The 22,423-nt window shown below is 40.5% G+C and overlaps 1 protein-coding gene across 2 annotated transcripts in view; it reads left to right on the top strand.

The window, feature by feature from the left end:
• Positions 1-22,423, top strand: part of NPNT (nephronectin) — a 74,670-nt gene that overhangs the window by 16,042 nt on the left and 36,205 nt on the right. Inside the window, exons 3-4 of one of the 2 annotated variants that reach the window (XM_058549860.1) lie at positions 807-857; positions 15,434-15,526. In XM_058549860.1, the coding sequence (XP_058405843.1) occupies positions 807-857; positions 15,434-15,526 (144 nt within the window). The remainder of the gene's footprint in view (positions 1-806; positions 858-15,433; positions 15,527-22,423) is intronic. The other variant, XM_058549861.1, reaches the window with a different exon arrangement.

Here is a 22,423-nt window from a genome sequence, read left to right on the forward strand (position 1 = left end):
CTACAAATAAATACACAAATTGAAAGTTAAAGTGGATATTTTATGCTTCAAAGAGGGAAGGCATTAATCCAAGAGAGAAGAAATGAAATCCTCCTTCCCTTACCACTAGGACCTCTAGGTCGAACCTGAGTTTTAGCGGCAGTGTTTCGAGTTTCTTCCGTTTTCTTTAATTAAACTGGGTTATTTATGTATCTTGAAGTGAAATGGCTGAGCTTTCAGGGTAATTCTTGTTGCTATTGACAACCAAGGCAGCCGTGCAAGAAGAAAGTGCTGTGGAAGCAAAGAAAAAAAAAAACTTAATATTTCCTCCCAGAGCTGGAGAGAGGGGAGCACACAGCATGTAAGAAACAGGTAAGTGAAGATATGTCAGCTTAAAAACTACCCGCCTTGGTTCTTAATTGATCAAAAGTTTTAATTGTTTTTCAGATATTTTATCCAACACTCATTTAAATAAAAGGATACTGTCTCTTGGAACCAAAAATTAATATTCTGAAAATGAAAAATTGGATTGGAAGGTACAGTGTCACAAAAGGTCTGAAATATTTTAATTTAGAATTTGGACTATGAAAGAATAGCACAACTTCAATTATTGGTTAATACTTTTGTTACAAAATGTTTTTTAATGACAAAATGGTGACTAAAACATTACTATTTTAAACATGTCCTAGATTTTTTTGTTGTTTCAGAACAGCACTGAGAGTTGAATGTGTAAGTCTCCGGGAATGTAACAAGTTGATAAATGCCCCAGTCCAGCTCCTTACAGAGAAAAGATCTGGAATTTCTTTTTTTGGACATTTGTTTTGCAGCTTTCTACGTCTTAAGGCAGAGAATAGCCAGGATAAGGTGCCAGCTCAAAGGTTAGAGGAACATATTTCTTGCAATAATTTTGGCTAATCTATGTCTTGAAAGGCATAACTTCTAAATAATAACTTCACAGGGTTATCAATAAAACTTAACGTTAGCTGTGTTTTTGAGTTGCTCTTTTTGGGGAAAACTGCATTCCTTAGAGATGTGTTTATTCTGTTCATAATTACACTAAGTTAATTTTATTTCAGTTATTGCGTTAAACTTTTCCTTTTCAGTTTATAATTCCTCTCTCCTATTTTATGAATCTAATAAATTGACCTCCATTCTAACCTAAAGGACAGTTTATATTTTTAATATTTAAAGAAGCAAATAAAAAAAAGTCTACCAAATGAAATTGCTAACACCAGCCTGTCATTAACCTGAGGGGATTGTGTCTCATAGTCATTAATTCTCCATGGAAAAATTCAGGTAAGAAGTGTTTTTACTGTGTAAAATATATAAGATGTTATAATAGCACCTGTGAGTATTCATGCTATTGTTTTGGTACATAAAGGATTCCTTATTTAAAATACCTTGGAAGTGAATAATGTCATTTAATAGATCTTATGACCTTATGACACTTCAGTGGAAAATTATGGTGAAATATGTGAAATTCTATTTAATGGAATTGGTGCCAAGAAGACAACACACTTGAAACTGGTAGATGAAAGATACTATCAGATCATAGAAAATGTTTTTAAGGGAAGATTTTAATAAAACATTTGGGAACAAAATTGATAGTGGTAGAAATAAAAGTTCAGGAATTTCTTTGTTCCGAGAGACTTAAAAAATCCAAATGTATGTATCTTCTGATTACTGTCAGTCACAGGATTAACTAGCAGAGCTACGGCTGAGGTTAGGGAAGCAATGTCAACGGAAGAGTGGGATGTGGGGTTTGTCACCAGCTGATCTGTGTTCAGGACCTGTTCTTGTGACTTACCGACTCCGAGATACCAGATGTTTTATTTAACTTTTCTGAGCCTCAATTTCCTAATCTTTAAACCTACTTTGCAAGATTGTTGCTGGCCATAAGTAGAGTGCCTTATGATATGTATAGTGCCTTGGCTATTATTAGTGTGGGGTCAATATGTAGAATACAAATAACTCTGGACCGTGTTTTACTTGGCTCTGTCATAGTATCCATGGTATAGCATGTTTGTAAATACAGTTTACTTACCATGCCCATCTTTTGGAAATTGTCGATTGGAAGCAGACAATTTCTCAGATTATTCATTTCTAAAATAAAAACTTTCATGGATAGCTGTCCGTGCTTCTGACCCATTCCTTTCCCACTTCTCTAATAATATCCATTTGCAGACCTCAGAGTGGAGGACAGTTTTGTTTACCTAACCAAGGAAAAGGAACTGGAAGGAACTAGAATTGTAGGATTACATTTAGAGTTCCTGTGCATTTACTTGACACACACTCATTTGACAAACTAAAATTGCATTTGGAGTTACTCTGATTTATTTGACAAACATTTGAGAGCTTACCAGAGGCCAGGAGCTCAGTCCGGTGCTGGGAGAGATGAAAGATGAGTGAAACATGGCCTCTTGCTTGCGGGGAGCTAATTTGGTAAGATGGTTGTCTCTTAGTCCTTCCAAGATGCTAAAGTAGGAAAAGGTTGGGGATAAAGAGTTGAGGTTGTTCAGAGGAAGAATCGCTGCCTGCTGGAGAGGTCAGGAAGATTTCGTGGACTCAGTGGTGTTGAGTTGATTCGGTCATTCAACAGGTATGTGTTCAGTGCTATCGCCTGATCCTGGGCCAGCCACTGCAGATGCCATACCAGTAAGATGAAGCTATGGTCGTTCGTGTCGTTTACTATCAGTGTTGAAGGCCCCCAGACAACGGCAATACTGGATGAGAGGTGTGTTGTGATACAGATGTGTGTTTCCAGGTGGGATACTGTGAGAGCATATCTTGGGGAGCAGCATCCCAGCCCAGGAGTGATGGACTGGTGGCCCAGCTAAATCCTGAGAGATTTGTAAGTCAAGTGAAGGGTGCTCTGGCCAGACAGAAAAATACATTAAAAATTCAGAAGCCAGAGTGAGGGGCCCGTTCCAGGAAATGTAAGAACCTTAATCCGGCATTGGGGTATATGTTTGAAGGGCATCTGACGAGAGCTGCTGTGGGAGAAGTAGGAATAGGCTGAGTCGTGGAAGGCCTTTGATGTCATCTTAAATAGATTAGCTTTATCCCAAAGCTGTAGAGGAACACTGAAAAGATTTTAAGCAGGGAAATTGTGTGATCAAATCTATATTTCAGAGCTTGTAAGCTGGTGCTAATGCGTCAGATCTAGTTTACAGGTGAATTTGGTTCACTCACAGAGTGTTTTAGCGTTTTTTGAAATGGTTGCCAGTGTTTCATAGGAAATGTGGATATCAGGCTTTGTTGAAAAATTGGTAGGTCTGCATTGCTGCGAGGAATTGGTGGGCTGGAGTTGCCTGGCAGCTCCCCATTTGGAAAAAGGAGGTGCTCCGTTTACTATGGGGCTCACTTCCTCAGGGCAAATGCCTGGGGCCTGTGGGTATTCAAGTTTCTGGGGCCAATTTCTGAATGTTTTCCTGATTGGCAATTTAGAGAACAGCTGTTTGAGGCCCAGGCTTAGAGGCTGTTACAGCAAACCTGGTGAGAGATCAGGTTTTATCTTAACTAGAGGGGTGGGAACAGAGAGAAGACTAGGGCCTGAAAGATGCTAAAAAGAAGGGATGGAGAGGCCCAGAGCGCCAGGAACACGGTGGGAGCTGGGCTCTGCGGACAGCCACTGCCGGTACAGTTTGCTGCCTCCGCGAACTGTTCTTGAGAAACTTACCTAACCTTCCTGGCAATAGCTTCTTTTTGGTAAAGTGTAGGTAAGAGCCCTACCTCATGGGGTTTTTGTGAGGATAAAATGAGAAAATACTTAGCATGCTCTTAGCCCAGTCAGTGGCTCGTGGTTAATTCACATTCAATAAATGGTGGCTGCTGGTGATGATGGTTGTGAGGAACGAGGAAGATGGAAGCAAGGATGACGCCCAAGTTTCCGGTGTGTTGCTCAGGGAGCTAGAGAACATGGGGAAGGTGCAGATGATGACTTCAGTGTTGGATGTGAGATGTTTGAAGTGCTTGTGAGACTTGGAAGTGGAGACATATGACGTGTGGTTGGATTCTGGGGTCTGGAGCTCAGGTGCGAGGTCCAAGGGGGCACAGGCTGTGAGTAGATGGTCTCTCCACCACTGTCCTACTCAAACCTTCCTTCCCCTCCATCAGCTTCAATCAGCATTGATAATTGTCACAACCACCTCCCTAGAGGATCAACTTTAAACAGCATACAAAGAATGCGGGAGAGGTAAAATTCTATGTCACTTGTTGGCTGAAATGTTACCTAATAGTTTTAAGTTCTTGAAAAAAATTCTTTCCAGTTCACTATTTTGGCCTTCAGTTGAAAGAAACAAATAATTCAACATTTGTGTATATCAAGAGCTGGGAAAACATCACCTTCTATAAACCTTGTATCTTTTTCCTCCTTTTGGTTGGCTTTTTCTGTTTTACATCACTATCCTTCCTTGTTCTGAGCAGACATTCAACTAAAAGTGAATCATTGTGGAGAATAAATGACCTCACTTATGTTTGCAGTTTGGATTCTTTCTTAACGTCCTAAAACCAGCCCTGCCTCAACTCCAGCTCACATGCCCCCGTCCTCTCTGCCTCCTGACGTTAGCACCGGGAAGTCTCCCTTCCTTTTTTTTTCTTGAGGAAGATTGGCCCTGAGCTAACATTTGTTGCCAAGCTTCCTCCTTTTTTCCTTTTTTCTCCCCAAAGCCCCAGTAGATAGTTGTACGTCATAGTTGTACATCCTTTTAGTATCTCCATGTGGGATGCCACCTCAGCATGGCTTGATGAGCAGTGAGTAGGTCCGAGCCCAGGATTGGAACCTGCGAACCCCAGGAAGCCTAAGCAGAGCGCGCGGACTTAACCGCTATGCCACCGGGCTGGCCCTTCCCCTCCTTTCTCTACACTTACTATAACGCTTGCCCGGAGCCTATCTCACGCTGCCCACGTTGTGGTTATTTGTGGATCTGTGTCTTGGTTCTGCTAGACCGTCAGTCCCGTGGAGCTGGGGACTTCGTCTTACACATCTTTATATCCAACACGGTAGCTGTGGCAAAGCCCAGTCTACTTCACTCAGTACGTTTTTGAAGGTGTAAGGACCAGGCACTTCTATATAAAAGGGATAAAAAAGATGAACAAGACGTAATCTTAATAGCAGATTGTGGTTTTCAGGAAAGACAATTTACTGCAAGATGAATATATTTAATTCGTCTGCCTATCTTATGACCCTATTACATATCATAGATCTTAACTCTTGATTAAAGTTCCAAAAAGAAATCAATTTACATGCTTGAAAATACATAAAAGTAATCTGATTGTGTCATCTACTGCTTACAATCCATTGATTGTTCGCAATTGTGGATAGAATCGCACTTCTTTGAGCACAAGGCTCTGCAGACTGACAACTGCCTTATCTTCGGAGGACTATTTTTTGCTCTACAGACCCTGGCCCAGTGGGCTGCATCGCATTTCCCAGACCCTCTGCTGCTTCATGTCTCTCTGGCTTTGCTTGTGCTGCTGGGTCTGAATGAAAGGCCCTTCACCCATCTACAGGGTGAATTCCTGCTCATCATTTAAAATTCAGCTCACATTTCCTCTTGCAAGCCTTTCCTGACACTTTTCCTACTCCCGCCTCTCCTCAGAGAAATTCCTTCTTCTATATTCTCCTAACACCTTGTACACCTGTTGTGTCTGCCTTTGTCAGGAGACTGAACACTATTTCAGAGCAGGTACTGTGTATTTAAAGAGCTCAAAGTCTAATGGGGGAGCTGGATCAGAAAGATAACTCTGTAACTCGGATGATATAGCATGATATGTGTATATATGAATATAAACGTAGTATGCACAGAGGCTGTGAAGGTGCGGAGGAGGGCTCCAAACTCAGAAGGGGAGGCTAAAGCCAATCTTGGAGATGGTAACGTTGAAGCTGAGTGCCAAAGCCTGTCTAGGTGTCAGTCCAGCGGACAAGGGAAGCATGGGGTTCCATGTAGAAGCGTGGAGGTGTTAGAGAGTGTGTTATCTCCTGGGAACTGCACTGAGTTGGTATATTTGTGGATGTGGTTGGAGACGAGGCTGGTGGGAAGGGCAGGGCTCAGATCACGAAAGGTGGTGTCGAATGCCATACTAAGAGTTTGAACTGCTGTGATGAGCTAAGGGAACATGACGAGCAGTCAATGAATAAGGAGGAGAGTGGCGTGGTGGAGCCATGGGTTAGCAGGTCCCTCCAACAGCAGGCTGGGCCTGGATTGAAGGCCACAGTCCTGGAGGCAGGAGGGCCATTGTGCCATCACTTACTTAACCAAGCCCTTATCGATGGACATTTAGGTTGTTTCCAAATTTCTGTTTAAGGTTCTTCATCACATAAATTTGGACCAATTAATGAATTAACGTTTTCCTTTTTTTAAAAAAAAAAGCAGGAAGCCAAACTGACAAATGCTTCACATCCTATAAGTCTATGCACAGTCACACAATTGATTCCATTTTTTAAATAGTTACTAAGTGGCTCAGGTCATTATGTACCAGTGACTCTTTTAAACATTGGGATTTGTGTTGCTGAAAGAAGTGATGATGGTTACATTAAAATTCTCTGGCGTTTTGTGATGGTTGCTTAGTAACCTTCAAAATTAGAGCATCATCTCCTCAGCTAAAACAAACATGATAGTTTTCAACTGAAAGAAATACTTTAATATATTTCCTTATATTCTGGGGCCAGCTCCGTGGCCGAGTGGTTAAAGTTCTGTGCGCTCTGCCTCAGCCTCACAGGTTCGGAACCCCGGGCGCAGACCTACTCCACTCATCACCATGCTGTGGAGGAATCCCACATACAAAATAGAGGAGGATCGGCACGGATGTTAGCTCAGGGCTGATCTTCCTCGAGCAAAAGAAGAGGAAGATTGGCAACGAATGTTAGCTAAGGGTTAATCTTCCTCACCAAAAAAAACTAAATATGTATGTTTCATTATATTCTAATGAATTCTTACATTATGAAATCAGATGTAAATTTCCTTTTTTGAAAGAAATTTGTTAGCACTACTTCCTTTCCAAAACCTTTTCTGGCTCTCTTAAACCTATGTAATTGATCACTTCCTCTCCTATATACTTTACATGCATCTGTTAAGATGTCTTTGCTTACTTCTGTCACTCCTTACTGGACTTCCCTACTTGAGGGTGAGGACTTGCTGTCTTATTGATTTTTGTATCCCCAGTGCTTCATGCAGGGTCTTAGACACTGGAGCTTCTCCTCTTTGCTATTTTTTTAATCCTCCTATCACCAGCATTTTAGGGGGCTCTTACTATCAAATGGTGGGTATTGCTCCGAGTTCTGTATGTGGATTTTCTCGTTTAACTCTCCCATCAACCCTGTGGATGAGTTCCACAGGCATCATTGGGTTTACTATTTTTAAGTAAAAACTAGCAGTGCTGACCCCTTTCTCTGGTTCAACCTCTGGTCTCTGTTTTAGAGCAGAGAGAAGCTGGGTGATCTGTATAGGTCATCACTTCCTAAGTGGTGAGCTGGGACCCAGCAGGCTAACTCCAGCGTCTGTGCTCGTAAACCCTTCTCTAGAGTCCACTGATGAGTGAACAATGGTTCACCAGTTTAGTAATAATATTTGTCAAGGTATGCATATTACCCTACACGTGTTTATAAATTTTCCACATTTTTGTATTTGAAAATTTTCAAATCCACAGAAAAGTTGAAAGTATAGGAACAGTAAACACCCATATACTCTTCATCTACAGTTGTTAACATGTTATGTGTTTTCTCTCTCTCTCCCCCCCATATATATATATGGAACACGTATATATATATATGTATATATTTCATTGAACCGTTTGAAAGTAACTTGTAGACATAATGGTACTTCATGCCTAAATATTTCAGCATGCATCTCCTGAGAACAAGGACATTTACCTACAAACCACAATATCATTGTCACACGTAAGAAATTTAACATAGATACAATAATATTATGTAATAAGCAGTCCATGTTTAGATTTCCCCCATTATCTCAATAATGATTTTTATGGATTCTTTTCTTTTTCAGCCAGATCCAGTCAAGGATCACACATTGCATTTAGCTGACATTCCTTTTTGGTCTCTTTAATTTAGAACAGTGCTACCACTTTTTTTTTTTGCTTCTTGACAATGACATTTTTGAAGAGTACAGGTCAATTGCTTAGTAGAATGTTCCACAATCTGAATTTGTATGGGATTTCCTGATCATTAGGTTCAGGCTAACCCTTTTTGCAAGCGCATTACCTAGGTTATATGTTAGGATAGTTGTGTTGCACCTATGCCAGTTTGCTCCGTTATTGGTGATGCTAAGTTTGATCCCTTGGTTAAGGTTCTGTTCGCCAGATTTTTCCACTGAAAGGCACCTTCTTCTTTTTATAATGAGTGAGTGATCTGTGGGGTGATACACTGAAACTCTTTGAATATCCTGTTCCCTAACAAACTTCCAACCAGTGAAAATTTTAACGTCCATGGATAATTTTTGCTCAAATCATTTATTTCAAAGGTGGTTGTAAAGTTGTGTTTTCAAATCCTGTCATTCCTTCTGGATGTTCGCTGGTTTTCTTCTGCAAAGAGGAGCTCTGTCCGCTTCTGTTTTGGCATCGGTTTGGATCCATAGATTCTTTCATTAGTCAGTTGTTGGTTACCATTCTTATTATTCTTGGTGCTCAATTATCCCAAATCCAACCCAGCTCCTGTGTCCTTTTCACACATTTCTATCATTCTTTGAATATGTCCTTGTTTTTTGTCACAACAAAATATTCCAGCCTCCCTGCCCCAGCCCTGATTCCTTTTATTGTGGAGTGGTATTTAGAAACAAAGATCTGGGTGCTAAGTGTGCTCATTGCTACTGTTACCCTACTTTAAAAAAACAAAAACCTACTTCACACTTCCAAATAAATAGTAACATTTTCTTATGTGTTCTTAAAGTCTCATTTGGCATTAATCTGAATTCTCCTCTTTTATCACAATGGAAACAGAAAAATTGAAATCCAAGTAAATTGAAAATAACGCTCTTCAGAAGAAGATTTTTAAGTGGAAAGGGATGGAGCTGAATTGTGATCAATAAAAGTTGGCTTGAGATACAAAGATGCAGATGCAGGCACTTATTTTCTTGGGCTGCTTCAGGAATTAAAGGTTAAATAGTGAGAGATGATGTAGGTACTTGAGAAATGTGTCTGAATTGAATGTCTCCAAAGACAAAAATAAAGTAGGTTATTGTCAGACAGCTCCTGGGAGACAGTGTTGCAGAGACCAGAGACCCTTATCTATGTTAACTTCATGCTCTAAATTATCAATCGATTGGTTGACTTATTGTTTGACTATAGTTCATAATGAGTTCAAGTTCTTAATAAAAATAATGTCAGATAAAATGTGAGAGCAAAAAAAAAAATCATGGAGGTGGCAACACTCGAGAAGAGGGAACAGTTCTATCCTTCGTCAACGATTCAGAATCTGGGATCTGCACAAAACAAGCAATGACGTAGAGAGATTATTTTATGTTGAAATATTCTGGCAGGGTTACTCTGCTTTTCTTAAAATATAGCCTGTGTTCTTACCTGCGACTTCTCCTTCCTGGAAGTGTAACTTAAATACCGTTGACATTCTCTAGCCCTCTCATCCCTTCCTGCTCCGTGTTTTTACTGTAATCTCACTCTCCTTCCTTCCAAATCCACTGAAAATGCTGAGCTTTCTGGCTTTTTTCTGAACACAAGAAGAGCTGGTGCATTGGCCATGGAGCTAGGTTAGAAATTTGTACTGAAATTGGGCAAGTCCCTTAACCTTCAGTGCTTTCCCCAGTCTGCTGGTAAAATGAGAGTAAGGTGTCTCTCTCCTGCCTTATCTGGGTATTGTGAGAATAAATTTAATCAGTCATATAAATGACTTTGAGTTCTAGATTCATGAGAGCATTTAATAGATAGTATTTTATAGCAATAACAATCAGAGGTGCTTTTATTTCCTTTTTTACTACAGCAGGAATTTAGTTGAAAATAGGATAATTGACACGAGAATACAAGATGTTAGGAAGGCTGGAGACTGTTTTTCCTCTGGAAATCTTGGAATCCATAGGATTCTTTCCTCTGGATTTTGTGGTACCTGTGGTATGGAGTGGCTCAAGGCCCTTTCCCGTGGAGCCCTATAGAAGTCTGCCTCCGTTCCTCCCAGGTCCCATTACCTCAGCAATGAGTGGTTTCATGCTGCTTTTAGCAACTTTCTCTCTTGGACCAAGGCCAATTGCGCCTTGGAAAAGATATTCCTCATCATCTGTTCCTGTTCCCTTCAAATGAGTCTGTCCGTATCTGAGTTCTGTGAGACTTGTTAGATGTAATGAGAGCTCTCTGAAATCGCCCAGTTTTGTGTCCATTCATTCTTCTGCCCTGCCCATGCATACTTCTGTGTCACCTTTGTTTTTAAATTGCAAACCCTGAAGGGCAAAGGTTTTTTGTTCTGCTTTTAGTGGTGCCATGTCTGAATAGCAACATGATATAGATTGTAAAAATTACAGATGATTCTGAGGACTCTAAAGACAATCTTATTTACATTAAGAAAAATCCTTCTTAAGTTACTAACACCACCTGAGGTTGAGTCAGCTTTCCCTTGTCACTTTCCAGGGCCACCATCTGCTTGGGCATCTCAATGTGTCCTTATTTTTTTAGATGTTGGCACCTGACTCCCAGTGAGATTAGTTTACATAAGATATATTATATCTGATGTGGGAGTTTAATTTTCCCCTAACTTATTTTATAACTCACTACTTATATCAGTGTCAGAAAACATTGTCCAACTCTCAGAAGCCCCATTCCATCAGGATGAATCTTTGAGTGTCAAATTTCCGATTGCAGTCAGACAGAAGAGGCTTGGACATGTGACATTAGAGAGCTATGTTTGTTCTGCCAGTTGAGACTTGTTTCTTCTAGTTAAAGTAATGACTTGGAGGTTATGTTAAGGGCACTTGGGAGCAGTGTTAGAGAGTTAATTTTGAGTGTGATTTGCCCATTTGGGCTTAATTCTGGCATCTGATTTTGGGGGGACAATCTGTCATTCATTGGTGATCTTCGCCTGAGTCATTAATTGAGCTGCTAAACCATCTGTGGATGCCTGGGGACTGGACCATCAAATGCCCATCCCTGGTCCACAGGAAGCTCAGAGAAACAATGCTGCCTTTTTTGATTAACCTGTAGCAACAACTGACACATTATTTCCTACAGATCAAGTGTTTCATCTATTTTTGATGTTTTTAGAAGACCACTCTAAAACGGGCCACTAAAAACGGGCCACTCATTCTTTGGTTTTTCCTGACCTGCATGCGCAGCAGGTTGTAAAGGCTGGTGTGTGCTGGCATGAATGTGGAGTGGGTTATCCAAAGGGGGATCGGTTTACCCAGAAGTTGGGAATCATTTTTCTCTAGACTCAACATGGATATGTATTTTCTAATCTAACTCTTTAGATATAGAAATGAGGTTCTTTAGATGCTTCTATGAGTATATGATATTGTATGTATAAAATAAATTTGACAAGTTGTATTTCTTTACCAGTATTTACTGATAACATTTCTATCCTAAGTGTGTATCCCAAGAAAACATTTGCCAGTTTGATAATCAACACAGATTAAGTCCCGATTCCATAGGCTGTGCTCAAGGAAAGTTAGTTAGGAATCGTTTTTGGCTGCAGGGAACAGTGACACAAAGAACAGTGCCCTAAATTGCTAGGATGACAATGTGGGGTTAATACTGTGACTTCTTGCTCTGCCTCTTTTCCATTCTTGAGATCTACCTCATGGTCACAAAGTGGCCACTGAACTTCAGGCATGACTTCTACATTCCAGGAAAGAAGACAGAGAAAGGCATCCTAGTCAGCCACCTTTTTAAGCAGCATTCCAAACCTTCCCCCCGCCCCCCGTCACTTATTTCATACAGTTGGCCAGAATTGAGTCACTTGGCTACCTTATCTGGCAAGGAGGATGGGGAATGTGGTTTTCCATTGCTAACTCATGCCCTATTCCCAAAAAAAGAAAAGGCCATTGTATTGTAAAGAAGAAGGGAAAAATAGGTATTGGTAAGCACCCAGCAGTTTCTGCCACCAGTGCCTTTCACGACCTGCCCGCCTGGCTTTTCATCTCATCTGCTGCTGTGAGCACTCACCTCTGGCTCCACCAGAACACGTGGCGCTCCCTGAGCGCCCCCCATCGTCCTCCCCACGCTGCTCCTGTTCCCTATTCTGAAGGGCTTTATCTCCTTCCCGCTGTCCTGTCTGGGCCTCTCACCTCTAAGGCACTGCTGAGATGACGTTTCCTCCGGGTCGCCTTCCCAGGCCCTTTCCCCTTCCCCCTTCCCCCTTTCCTCCCATCTCTGTGTTACAGCCCTTGTTAAGTTGGGGCCAATACAGTGTAGTTTCACAGTTAATGTTTCATATCCTTCGTGACTCTCATCCTCCCCCCACTTGCCTAGTATAATAATTGGATATAATAAATGTTCAATAGATGTTTATTGATTTCCATTGCAGACCTAATGCCAGAAAGATAATAGGACAAAGTCCTTTGGTGCAACATTTTTCAAAGGGTTTTCTTTTTGTAAGAGAAAAACATTGGTTATGTCAGCATTATGAGCATCCTGTCCCGTTTAACAGCCTTTGGCTAGTATACACTGGGTTGTCGGTAACTTCAGTGGATAGTCTGTTGGGCAGAAGTGCAAACAGCAGTTTGTTTGGAAACACTGACTCCCTAAACCTGTAAGAAACAGGAAGAGTCTGGGCCTTTTGGAATGTGTGCATTCGGTGTGCCCGAGACCAGGCGCCCTACCAAGAACAAACACCAGAAAGGGAGGGGACAGTAAAAACTCCTCTTCCTATAAAGCCCCGGAAGGCACCGTCAATGGTGGTCACCAAGCTGGTCTGGGGTCGAAAGGCAGTCTGGCCTGGGGGCTCAAGGTGAATTGTTTCATACAGTGTCTTCTTCTAAATAAACGTTTCCATGTTTTTAAGTGGTACTTTCTAAACTACTTTTTCATGTTTTTAGAGGTATTTTGAAATTCCAGTTACTTGGGGCATTTATTACCTTGACTTGCCTTTAATGATTTGCGATGTGTACTTTTTCTTTTTAAATACAGTGCCCTGGGCCCCTTAGGGACACGTGATTCCTTCAGGCTCTATTCATATATAATTGTTAAGATTTATGGAACATCTTTTTTTTTTAAGATTAAAAAATTTTGTTTTTAACTTGCCTTTCTTGGTGATGGGGCCTGGAAATTACCTAAAGAATGACTTATTTCTGGGACTTCTTTTAAAATCTGCGTGTAAACCATCTACCAGGTATCCAATTGACTGAAAAATAATATTGGAAGGCCCTCCTAGAAACTCATTTCTTACAGATCTGAGCAAAATTGCTTCTCTTTGAATTTCACACCGTGTCTAAAATCAGATTTTATGAATTTTCCAAGTATATTTCTCTACCATTTACACTTTACACTCTGCTCATCCTTCTTTCTGCAGGTGTTTTAATTAAACACCTACTGAGCAGCTCTGTCTAAGGATCAGTAGTGGTGCAGGGTCCGTTGGGGTGACAAACACGGGCAGAGAGCCCTGAAAGTAAAATTGGCAGATAAGCCCAGTGGAGCGCCAGGTGAGGGAAGGGTGGTGAGAGCTGAGTGAGGAAATGTAGAAAAATAGCATGCACATCCGTTTCATAGGAGGTTAGAGTTTCAAAGGAAACGCTGTTTGAGAATTGTTGGAGAGGAAGCAGGGAGCACACCCAGACCAGAGAACGCATGGGCTAATACAGGAGGGAGCAGGTGTCAGGGACTGGGGACTCGGTCTTGGGGACCTTGTTCTTCTTGGTCTTCAGGACCCGTCTGCTCTTCACTCTGTGGTGACTGGAGCCCATCTCTTCCTGTCGCAAACACAAATCGTGCCTTCCTCATGTCAGCTAGACTCTTTCCAGTCCATCCTCCATATTGTCACCATGCTAATATCCTCAGAGTTTTGATTTTTACCAGATAATCCTCCTGATGATGATAAACTTCCAGAAACTTCCCATTTCCCATAGATAAAATGTATAATCCTCAGTCTGAAATTGAGGGAACATCATTAGCTGATACCACCAACTGCGATTGTCGACTTCTAGCTCTTGCGCCAGCGTTTACCCATGTCTTCCACTTGACCAGCCTCCTCAGTGTCCCCTAGATGAATGGTGGTCTATTCTGCTGTGCAGTTATTTTTACTGTGGGTTGTCTTCTTCCTTCTCTGTCCACCCGTGCTTCAAGATACAGCTCAGGTCTCTTTTACAAGGCTTTCTTTGCAAATCTATATGGATATGCTTGTGTGATGATTTCTTCACAAATTTCATATGTGCCACCCATTTTGCTCATAAATAAATGTTGCCTTGAATTAAAAACATGATTGTTTTTTCTCTTCATCTAGATTGTAAGCTCTTTGAGACCAGTGACCATGCTATACGATGATTTTTCATCTATTTTAGTGTCTGGCATACGGCCATACACATAACTTGGTATAGAGTGAGGTTTCTCAATCTGGCACCATCACTTTTTGGCTGGATAATTTGTTTTTGTGGGGGTTATCTGTTTTTGTGGGTGTTGTAGGATGTTTAGCAGCATCCCTATAATCTACCCACTAGATACAATAGCACCCTCTGCCCAGTGTGACAACCAGAAATGTCTCCATTTATGCCAGGTGTACCACAGGGGGCAAAAATACCCCCAGCTGAGAATCACTGGTATAGCGTAAGTGGAATAAGTTCTAACCATTATCTTGGCAGGAATTGAAGACTGTGAAAAGATGCCAGTGATGATTTACAGTATTTGGGGTCTTGAGTGAAGACAAACTCAGTTGATGGAAGATAGTCAATGTGAAATAGAACTTTCCATTTGCTGCGATCAGCCATAGAAAGGCCATTATAGATTGATGAGCAATTTTGATGCACCTCAAGTTTGAGAAAGAGAAAGATGGAAGTATTCTTAAGTTGAAGTTCCAAAAATATTGAGTTTTCATTTAGAACCATTTCATACTTAGAAATACTATTTCCAATAAAATAAATATTTTATTATTTAATTGGAAGTTTGAGGTTTATACATAACCAGTATCTTTGGGTTAAGAACTACTTTTTGAAGTATATTTGAAAGAATGAGTTTGAAATTATGTGTGGGTTATTGTAAAGTTGTCACTATTGACAAACATCAGTTGTGTTTATGCATAGTTTTTCCTTTTTTGAGTATTGTCTTGAAGTTTAGCAAATTTTCCAGCCCCAGGTGACACACGCACACACACACACACACACACACACACAATGTGTGTGTGAGAGTGTGTAGTCTACACTGTGTTTACCACTCAGGACACAGTGATTTTGTATATTTCTGCTACTCTGTTAAGTTCTTAGTTTTTCTTTTATTATCAGACTAGGACACGACATAGACACTATGTGGTTGATGTGCTGCTGACCTGGGAATAACACATGATATCCTCTTTCCACAGCTGTGTGCCGGCCACAGTGCAAACATGGGGAATGTATCGGACCAGACAAGTGCAGGTGTCATCCTGGATACGCTGGGAAGACCTGCAGTCAAGGTAGGGGACGGGGTGACACCAGGGAACCGTCATGAGCCCCTTTTCCTGCCTGACAGGCAAACCACTTTCCCATGACTATTGTTCCCAAATATGTGAGCTGCCATTTTGCTGAAAGATAAAAATATAATTATGGTAAATCTTCTAAAATTCATTTCATCAGAGGACGAAAGAGTTTCATCCTCTTTTTCTTACTCACTCCTGATAATTAAAGTGTATTTGAAGAAGAGAAGCACAGCATCAGTCACGTTGAGGCCTTATGTTCTGCTGCTCCTCGTTCTTCCCTGTCTAGTTGGGAAGCCTTGGCGGATTGTGAGCCTCCTTAGACCCCAGTTAGATGGAAGCACTTTAATACTCAGTCAGGTGGGAAGTTTGACTTGGAATTTTGAGGTCCCTTCAAATGCTGAGCCCTTCAATTTGTGATTAAATTCCCTTCAACTATTGACCAGTTTGCAATGTTCCTCCGAGAAATAAAGATTCTGATTAACTTAGCAGCCTATTTTTTTTAACTGGCATCAGCTGCTTATCAAAGCAAACATTCAGCACTCCCAGTGCCCGGGTATTTTACATAGATTGTCTGTTTTCATCATTACAACGACATTAGGAGGTAGAGTGTTAGTCATTATAATTAAGCTATAAATAATAACGTATTACATTTTTCATTTGAAGAGGTAACAGGGATATTAGGTGTCTTGTCCAGTTTCACAGAATTACTTGGAAAAAGACCTACTATGTCAATGGAGGGATTATCTATATAATTCATGTTCTTTCTACCCATTTAGTTTAGGATGAAGAAAACATCATTGGAAATGTGATCCTCTGACTCATGCTAACAAGCCTGGCAGGGCTTGTCTTTTTCATTAATTTCAAGCAAAAACTTTCCACCATTGCATGTGAAAAAGAAAAAACCAGAATAAAGACAAGCTAGGGTTAGATTTCACGAGAAAGACATGAGGATAAAAGAGTCAATTTTTTACTTATTTTTTAAATACTCCCTATCATTTTAAACGTCAAATGACACAGTTATGTGGGGTCTCACTGCCCCATAGATACTTGACCGCATCTGATACAGAAATACTGTTGCTGAGATACTCTTGTTCTTCAATATCTGATCCTCCTTGAGGTGTTTCATGTAAACTCGTGATTTATAGGCAGTTTTCACAACAGTCCAGAACACCGATGTTTGAAAGTACCTGTGATTGTTCCCAGACTCTCAGGTGAAATCCATGCCAGTAAAATGGGGCGTGTCCCATGGTAGGATAAGCTGTTACTCTCAAGTCTGTTCTATATTGTCTGCTGCTTGATTGATAACTGATTTTTCCCAGTACTTCTTTTCTATCTTATAATTTTTTTTTTTGACTTGGAATTTACTAACATACCTGGGTAGTGTTTTTGAAATAAGTGGGTTCTTATTATCTCAGTTTACCTTTTTAAAAATCCATCTGATTTTCCTTCTCTAGTCCAAGTTCACAAGTAGTGGCATGTTTGGTTCTGATTGTTGAGTTATCAGTGTCGATCTTAGAGTCCCAAACGGTTCTTTCTTAAAGTGTGAACATAAGCCATCAGAGGTTTCATTAGTATGTCAGCACCATAAAACTTTGTTGTCCTGATGCCAGGAATTTATACAAAGAAGATCATTAAAAGAAGCTACTGTTCAGATTGCAGAGAGGTTCACTGAAGCTTATTTGCAGCAGCTATGTCAACTTTAATGTGCTTCAAAGACACTCAAGACATACCTGTTTCTCTGGAGAAAAATGGAAATGTACTGAGTTGAAGTCGTGCTTCCTAAAACTGTATTCCTTAGGGGGAAGACGATTTCATTAGTAGCAAAATGGGATTTCACATCTGCAAAACCAGTGCTGACACTGATAATGTGATGGCAAGTCCCATCTTGAATACAGAACTCCAGCTTACAGTAAACCTATGTGTTTTAACCATCTCTGCTTCTCTTACCAAAAAAACCAGGTGTGGCAACTTCCTGATGGAAAGGTTTATGTTCTTTGAGAGCAGGGACCCTTTGTGGTGTCTCTCTGATTGCTGGGTTCCTGAAGACTGTTATTAAGATGACTTGCACATGATATGTGCACAATTAATATTTGTTAAGTGAATGGCTGTTTTGTGTAATGGTTCTTGGTCCCAAATGCCATCGGGACTTGAAGGTGTCTCGTGACTTGTCTGATGCAGCACCGTAGACTGTGTCTGAGTCCTGGCTAAGAGCCCGTCAGGGTGAGAGGCTCTGGGAGCTAGCTGGGTAAGTGGGAGAGCTGGTGAGAGACCCCCGAAACGTATTTAGAGCAAATTATCTATAGCTGCTACATAGCAAATTAACTGAGACTGTTTTTACCTGGACCATACATTTTAATAAAGTGGAAAACACACCTCAGAGATGTGGGAAATAAAACAGGTTTCTTTTTTGTTGAGAAAAAATGTCAAGAAGAGGTGTATTTGAAATATTTTCACAGAGCTGGAGATTAGCTTTTGGTATAAGTAGGTTTTGGTATAAGGCAAGTATCTACTAAAACTTTTATTGCGAGGTGTGACTTTAAGAAATCACCCCGGAAACATGCTTGGCTGAGTGAGCAGCGTGAGAGTGACAGCACTTCACAGTGCTTTTCACTGCCCGGGAGAGGCCGGAACCTGGGGGCAAGGCTGCTTCGGGCCTGGCTGAATTGAACAGCCCTGGCTCAAGATTAGTGTGGCTCTGCCAGTGGTGGCTTGCTGTTCCTCTGAGTCATTTTCTGGATTTGCTGTGGCTGGGTCACGTATGAAAGCACGGGCGTGGACTGCTCCTCACATGTTCCGTGAGGCGCACGGGCCCTTCTGCAGCAGGCGACATTCTAACCCAAACTCGGGCAAGAGTTGCTTTGTCCACTTTACTTTCTCTGATCATTTTATTCACACATTTTCCCCCTCCTTAGTCTCTGTACCCATACAAATCCCCTTTCCCCTCAGCCAAAAAAGGATATTATTATAGATAATAATCTTTTCATAACTTTCCCTTTAGGAAATGATTTTTAGCATGTAATCAATTATATCATTGCATCTTTTTAGGAATGAAAGATATTCTTTTGAATTCAGTGTGCTTCGTAATAATTTCAGAAGAAACAATTTATAAGTATCAATTACTAATGTTTTGACATGGTCAATATTTCATATGTTGAATTCCTTGTCCCAAGGAGAGAACAGGTGTCCTGCAGCACAGAACCAGATAGTGGGCTCTGCTGGACTAGTTAAGTCTGGAAGTTGAGTGCCTCCCCTGGCACGGGGGTCTCAGTGCTTTATCGTAATATTAAAGTAGCTTCTTACAGCCTCGCTTTTAGAAAGATGCAGTTCGGAAGTTTAGCTGGCCGGGAATACGGGATAGCTTGAAACATGATGTGATGGCCCTTCTGACTCTTTACTTTGAGTCTCACCCACCTTAGAATATTTGGTGAGCTTATGATGGCAACAGTTACCATTTTTGGCAGAAAGCTTCTTTTGTATATTTTAATTAAATGTGACCTAAATGTAACGTAACTTCTTACATTTGTATGAAAATATTGATGATCTGGCGTGCTATTTATTTAAATAAGGTCTTTATGCAAATCATAAATTTGTGCATAATTTTGAAGTGCTTTAAACTATTGTACAATGTAATAATATAGGAAAAGTCCTAAGTTGGTCATTGAAGACCTCAGTGTCCCTGAACAGCAGATTTATTGCAATCAATATTTATATAATCTGTTTTTTTGTGTTTTCTCTCTTTGTTGATGACTAAAATCATGCTTTCAAAAATGACCATCTCTTTTTTGGTGGTTTTTAAAAAAAATTGGTATGAGCATGGTGGATTGTTAATTTATAACGTGTGTGTGTTCTTCGGAAGAAAGATGGCAGTGATAAATTCTAAGGAAAATAGAAATTAAAATAAAAAAGAGAGAAACTGTAAGAATTAGAAACTATTTTGTAAAGTATCTAAGGCATTCTCTTTGAACTCCACCAACTTTATGTAATTGTTTAATATATACTTATAAAGATGTTTAGGGCTAATAACGACATCAGTTCAAAGTTGACTCTTGTTACCTTCTCCCTGGTGTGAAGACCAGCACTTCCGCCCAACTCCTCCCGACCGCGGCAGTGAACAGCCTCTTTCCCACCCCCCGGAGCATCCAGCCACGAGTTTGCCTTCAAGGGGTGAGCGTGCATTGTCTCAGGTGGTCTGCTCCTCCCACCTGCACGGCTTCCTGCAGTTGTGTCACTTCTTGCAAAAGTTCCAAAGGCCCGCCCGGGAGCCCGCCTCCAGCACCCTGGGGTGTGAAGCGGCAGCCGGCATCGTTACCTGGCGCTGACTCTCTGCTCTGAAAGCCTGGAGCCTCCACTGTCCTGTCACTGCACCCAGTCTCATTGCCTTTCTTCCTCTTTCCTGGGTTTCAGATGTTTTCTAAAAATCAGATCACAAAATAACCTTTGTTTTCATACATAAGGGAAGTCAGGAATTCCAAACAACTGAGATTGGGGTTTTCACAGCTTTCGCTCCGTGGATTTTAGAAGTGCTCAGTCATCTTCACCACCACATTTGGGGTGTAGAGTTTTAGGTTACCTGGAAATCAAACCACACCTTCGCTTCCTTCTTTGGGTGTACATTTTGTAATATGAGAAAGCCTGCGTCCAGGTTCCAGCACGGAGCAGCTGTGTGTGCGCAGGTCATTTAATGCGTCTGGGTATTAGCAAACCGGTTAGTGGCAGGGTCGCCTGCAGGGCTGCTGTGAGAGCAGAAACACCAAAGATGTTATTGTCTTCATTGTGCTGCAAAGTTTTGTAGAAAAGTTAGGTGGCAGCATGATTTTACAGTCCTTCCTCTAAAAGACTTTATCCCTTACCCACTCATAGATTTAGGAACTTAGGATAACTAAATTAAAGTTATTTAAGTTATTAGTCTCTCTGCTGATAGAGAACTTCATGCATTTGTGTATTTTCTGCACCAAGAAGTAGGGCCGTGGGATTGATTTCAGAGTCATTGATCATTTAAGGAATACAGGTTATAGCAGTTGACGTATTGACATCCGTTTGCCTCTGACCTCCACTTTAGTCAGATATGTAAAAGCTTAGACTTCTGAGACATGGCCCAGTTTAAGCCTCAACGGAAAGAAAAAGTCCAAATGCATTAAATGGATGAAAGATTATTTTCCTTACAAGTCCATTTGGTTATCTTATTCAATGAATCTCTTCCAGATTTTCAAGCTACTTTCAGTGTCTGCATGCTAATAAAATTTCTGATTCTTTCTCTCTTGAAGTGTAATTATAATGCTATGCAGCTTGCATTTTTGTTCTGGACTAGCTCCTTTCCCACCCCCTCCCCCTACCCAAGCTCCTGAATCCACCAACCTGCTTAAATATACTCCTGACTATAATTGATGCACTTTAAGAATTGTATACATAGTAATTAAAGCATTGGATTGTAAGTTGTTTAATTGTAAAGTTCTGTCCTTTGATGTCGTAAGATAGGTATATGATAGATTTCATTACGTTTTTTATTATAGATTTTCCTTATAATTTATATTACATTATAAACGTCTAACAAAAGAGCAAGATTTAAGTAAATTTAAAATAAAAATACGGAATTTTTCTTTCTAGGTTCTTTCATCAACTTTTAAGATTGATTTGAGAAAGTGCCATCAAGGAATTTTCATGACCTTTATATTCTGCTTATTATCCTAGGAGCACTTACTATAAATTGGGGGTGTCATTTTTGAATTTCTGACGTAATTTGGTGGTAAGACAAGCATTACTAGGTCTGTGGTCCAAAAGATTTTGGAAGCAGCTGGTATTAACTCAATTCTATAAGGCAGTGGGTCAATAAGAAAACAAGGTAATGATCATAGACTAGAAACTCGGAAGAAAATTGGGGAAAAAGAAGTTCATTACCAGGACACCAGATGCCTTTAATCTTTGGAAGCTCCTTGCTTGAGCAAAAGTCTGATATTTGATAAATATTGATAATCATGGGTTATTGTGGAATCCTGTTTCTGCAGTGGTTTTTGTGAGGGTCGGTGTGAAGCTTTTAGGAGACACCTGCCTGTGACAGATGGGGCAATGATGGCTCTCACTGGAGACATCGGCACCAGCCAGATTCCTTTTCTGTATCATTTCATATAGTGATTCCCAGGGATTTTTTTGAATTACGATGTTGTATTGATTTTTCATTTTCTTTCAATTTCACGACTGTTAACCCCAAAGTGCCTTTTCCTACGGGAAGGGAAACATAAATTTGGATTGAAGACTAGCGGCAGCCCCAGTCTGGATCATGAAGATGCTCACAGCAATCCTAAGGGGAGGGACCCTTTATGGCCAAGACTGAGGTGCTTCAACTGGGCTCAGCTTCAGTCCATGGAGAGTGTCTGGAGAAATTTCCAGTAGCATAAATACTCCTAGTATACAAGCTGCCTGGAGCTGTAAACATCTGACCAGTTCCCATGAGGAAACCTGCAGAATTTTCTGTGGCTCTTTAAAAATAAACCTAAGAGTTCTTAATTGACACATTTTATATCCATCAATATCCTTCCCTTGAGATACAGAATTCAGTCTTACTCTGTTGTTTGGTCGTTCTGTTCTATTTTTGCTTAGTGCAGAAAAATATTTAAAACACAAAGCCTTTCTCTAACAGTGTGCTCAGATTTAAATACTATTTACTATAATATCAATCAGGGATTTATCAAAGCCAGGTGTGAATCTGTAGGGACGTGTTAGAAATAATTCACTCTTCTTAGAACATGAGAAATGATTCCCTGACTCTTAATTTGTAATAAATATTGAAATACAAGGTAGAAGAAGATGAGAAGTGGAGTGAATTTTTTTGTCTTTCCTCCTTGATTTAAAATTTTTACTTTGTTTAACAGAGGGAGAAATAAAATTTTTGTTGATGCT

The sequence above is a fragment of the Diceros bicornis genome, chromosome 11, assembly GCF_020826845.1.
Source record: "Diceros bicornis minor isolate mBicDic1 chromosome 11, mDicBic1.mat.cur, whole genome shotgun sequence".
Taxonomy (NCBI): Eukaryota; Metazoa; Chordata; class Mammalia; order Perissodactyla; family Rhinocerotidae; genus Diceros; species Diceros bicornis.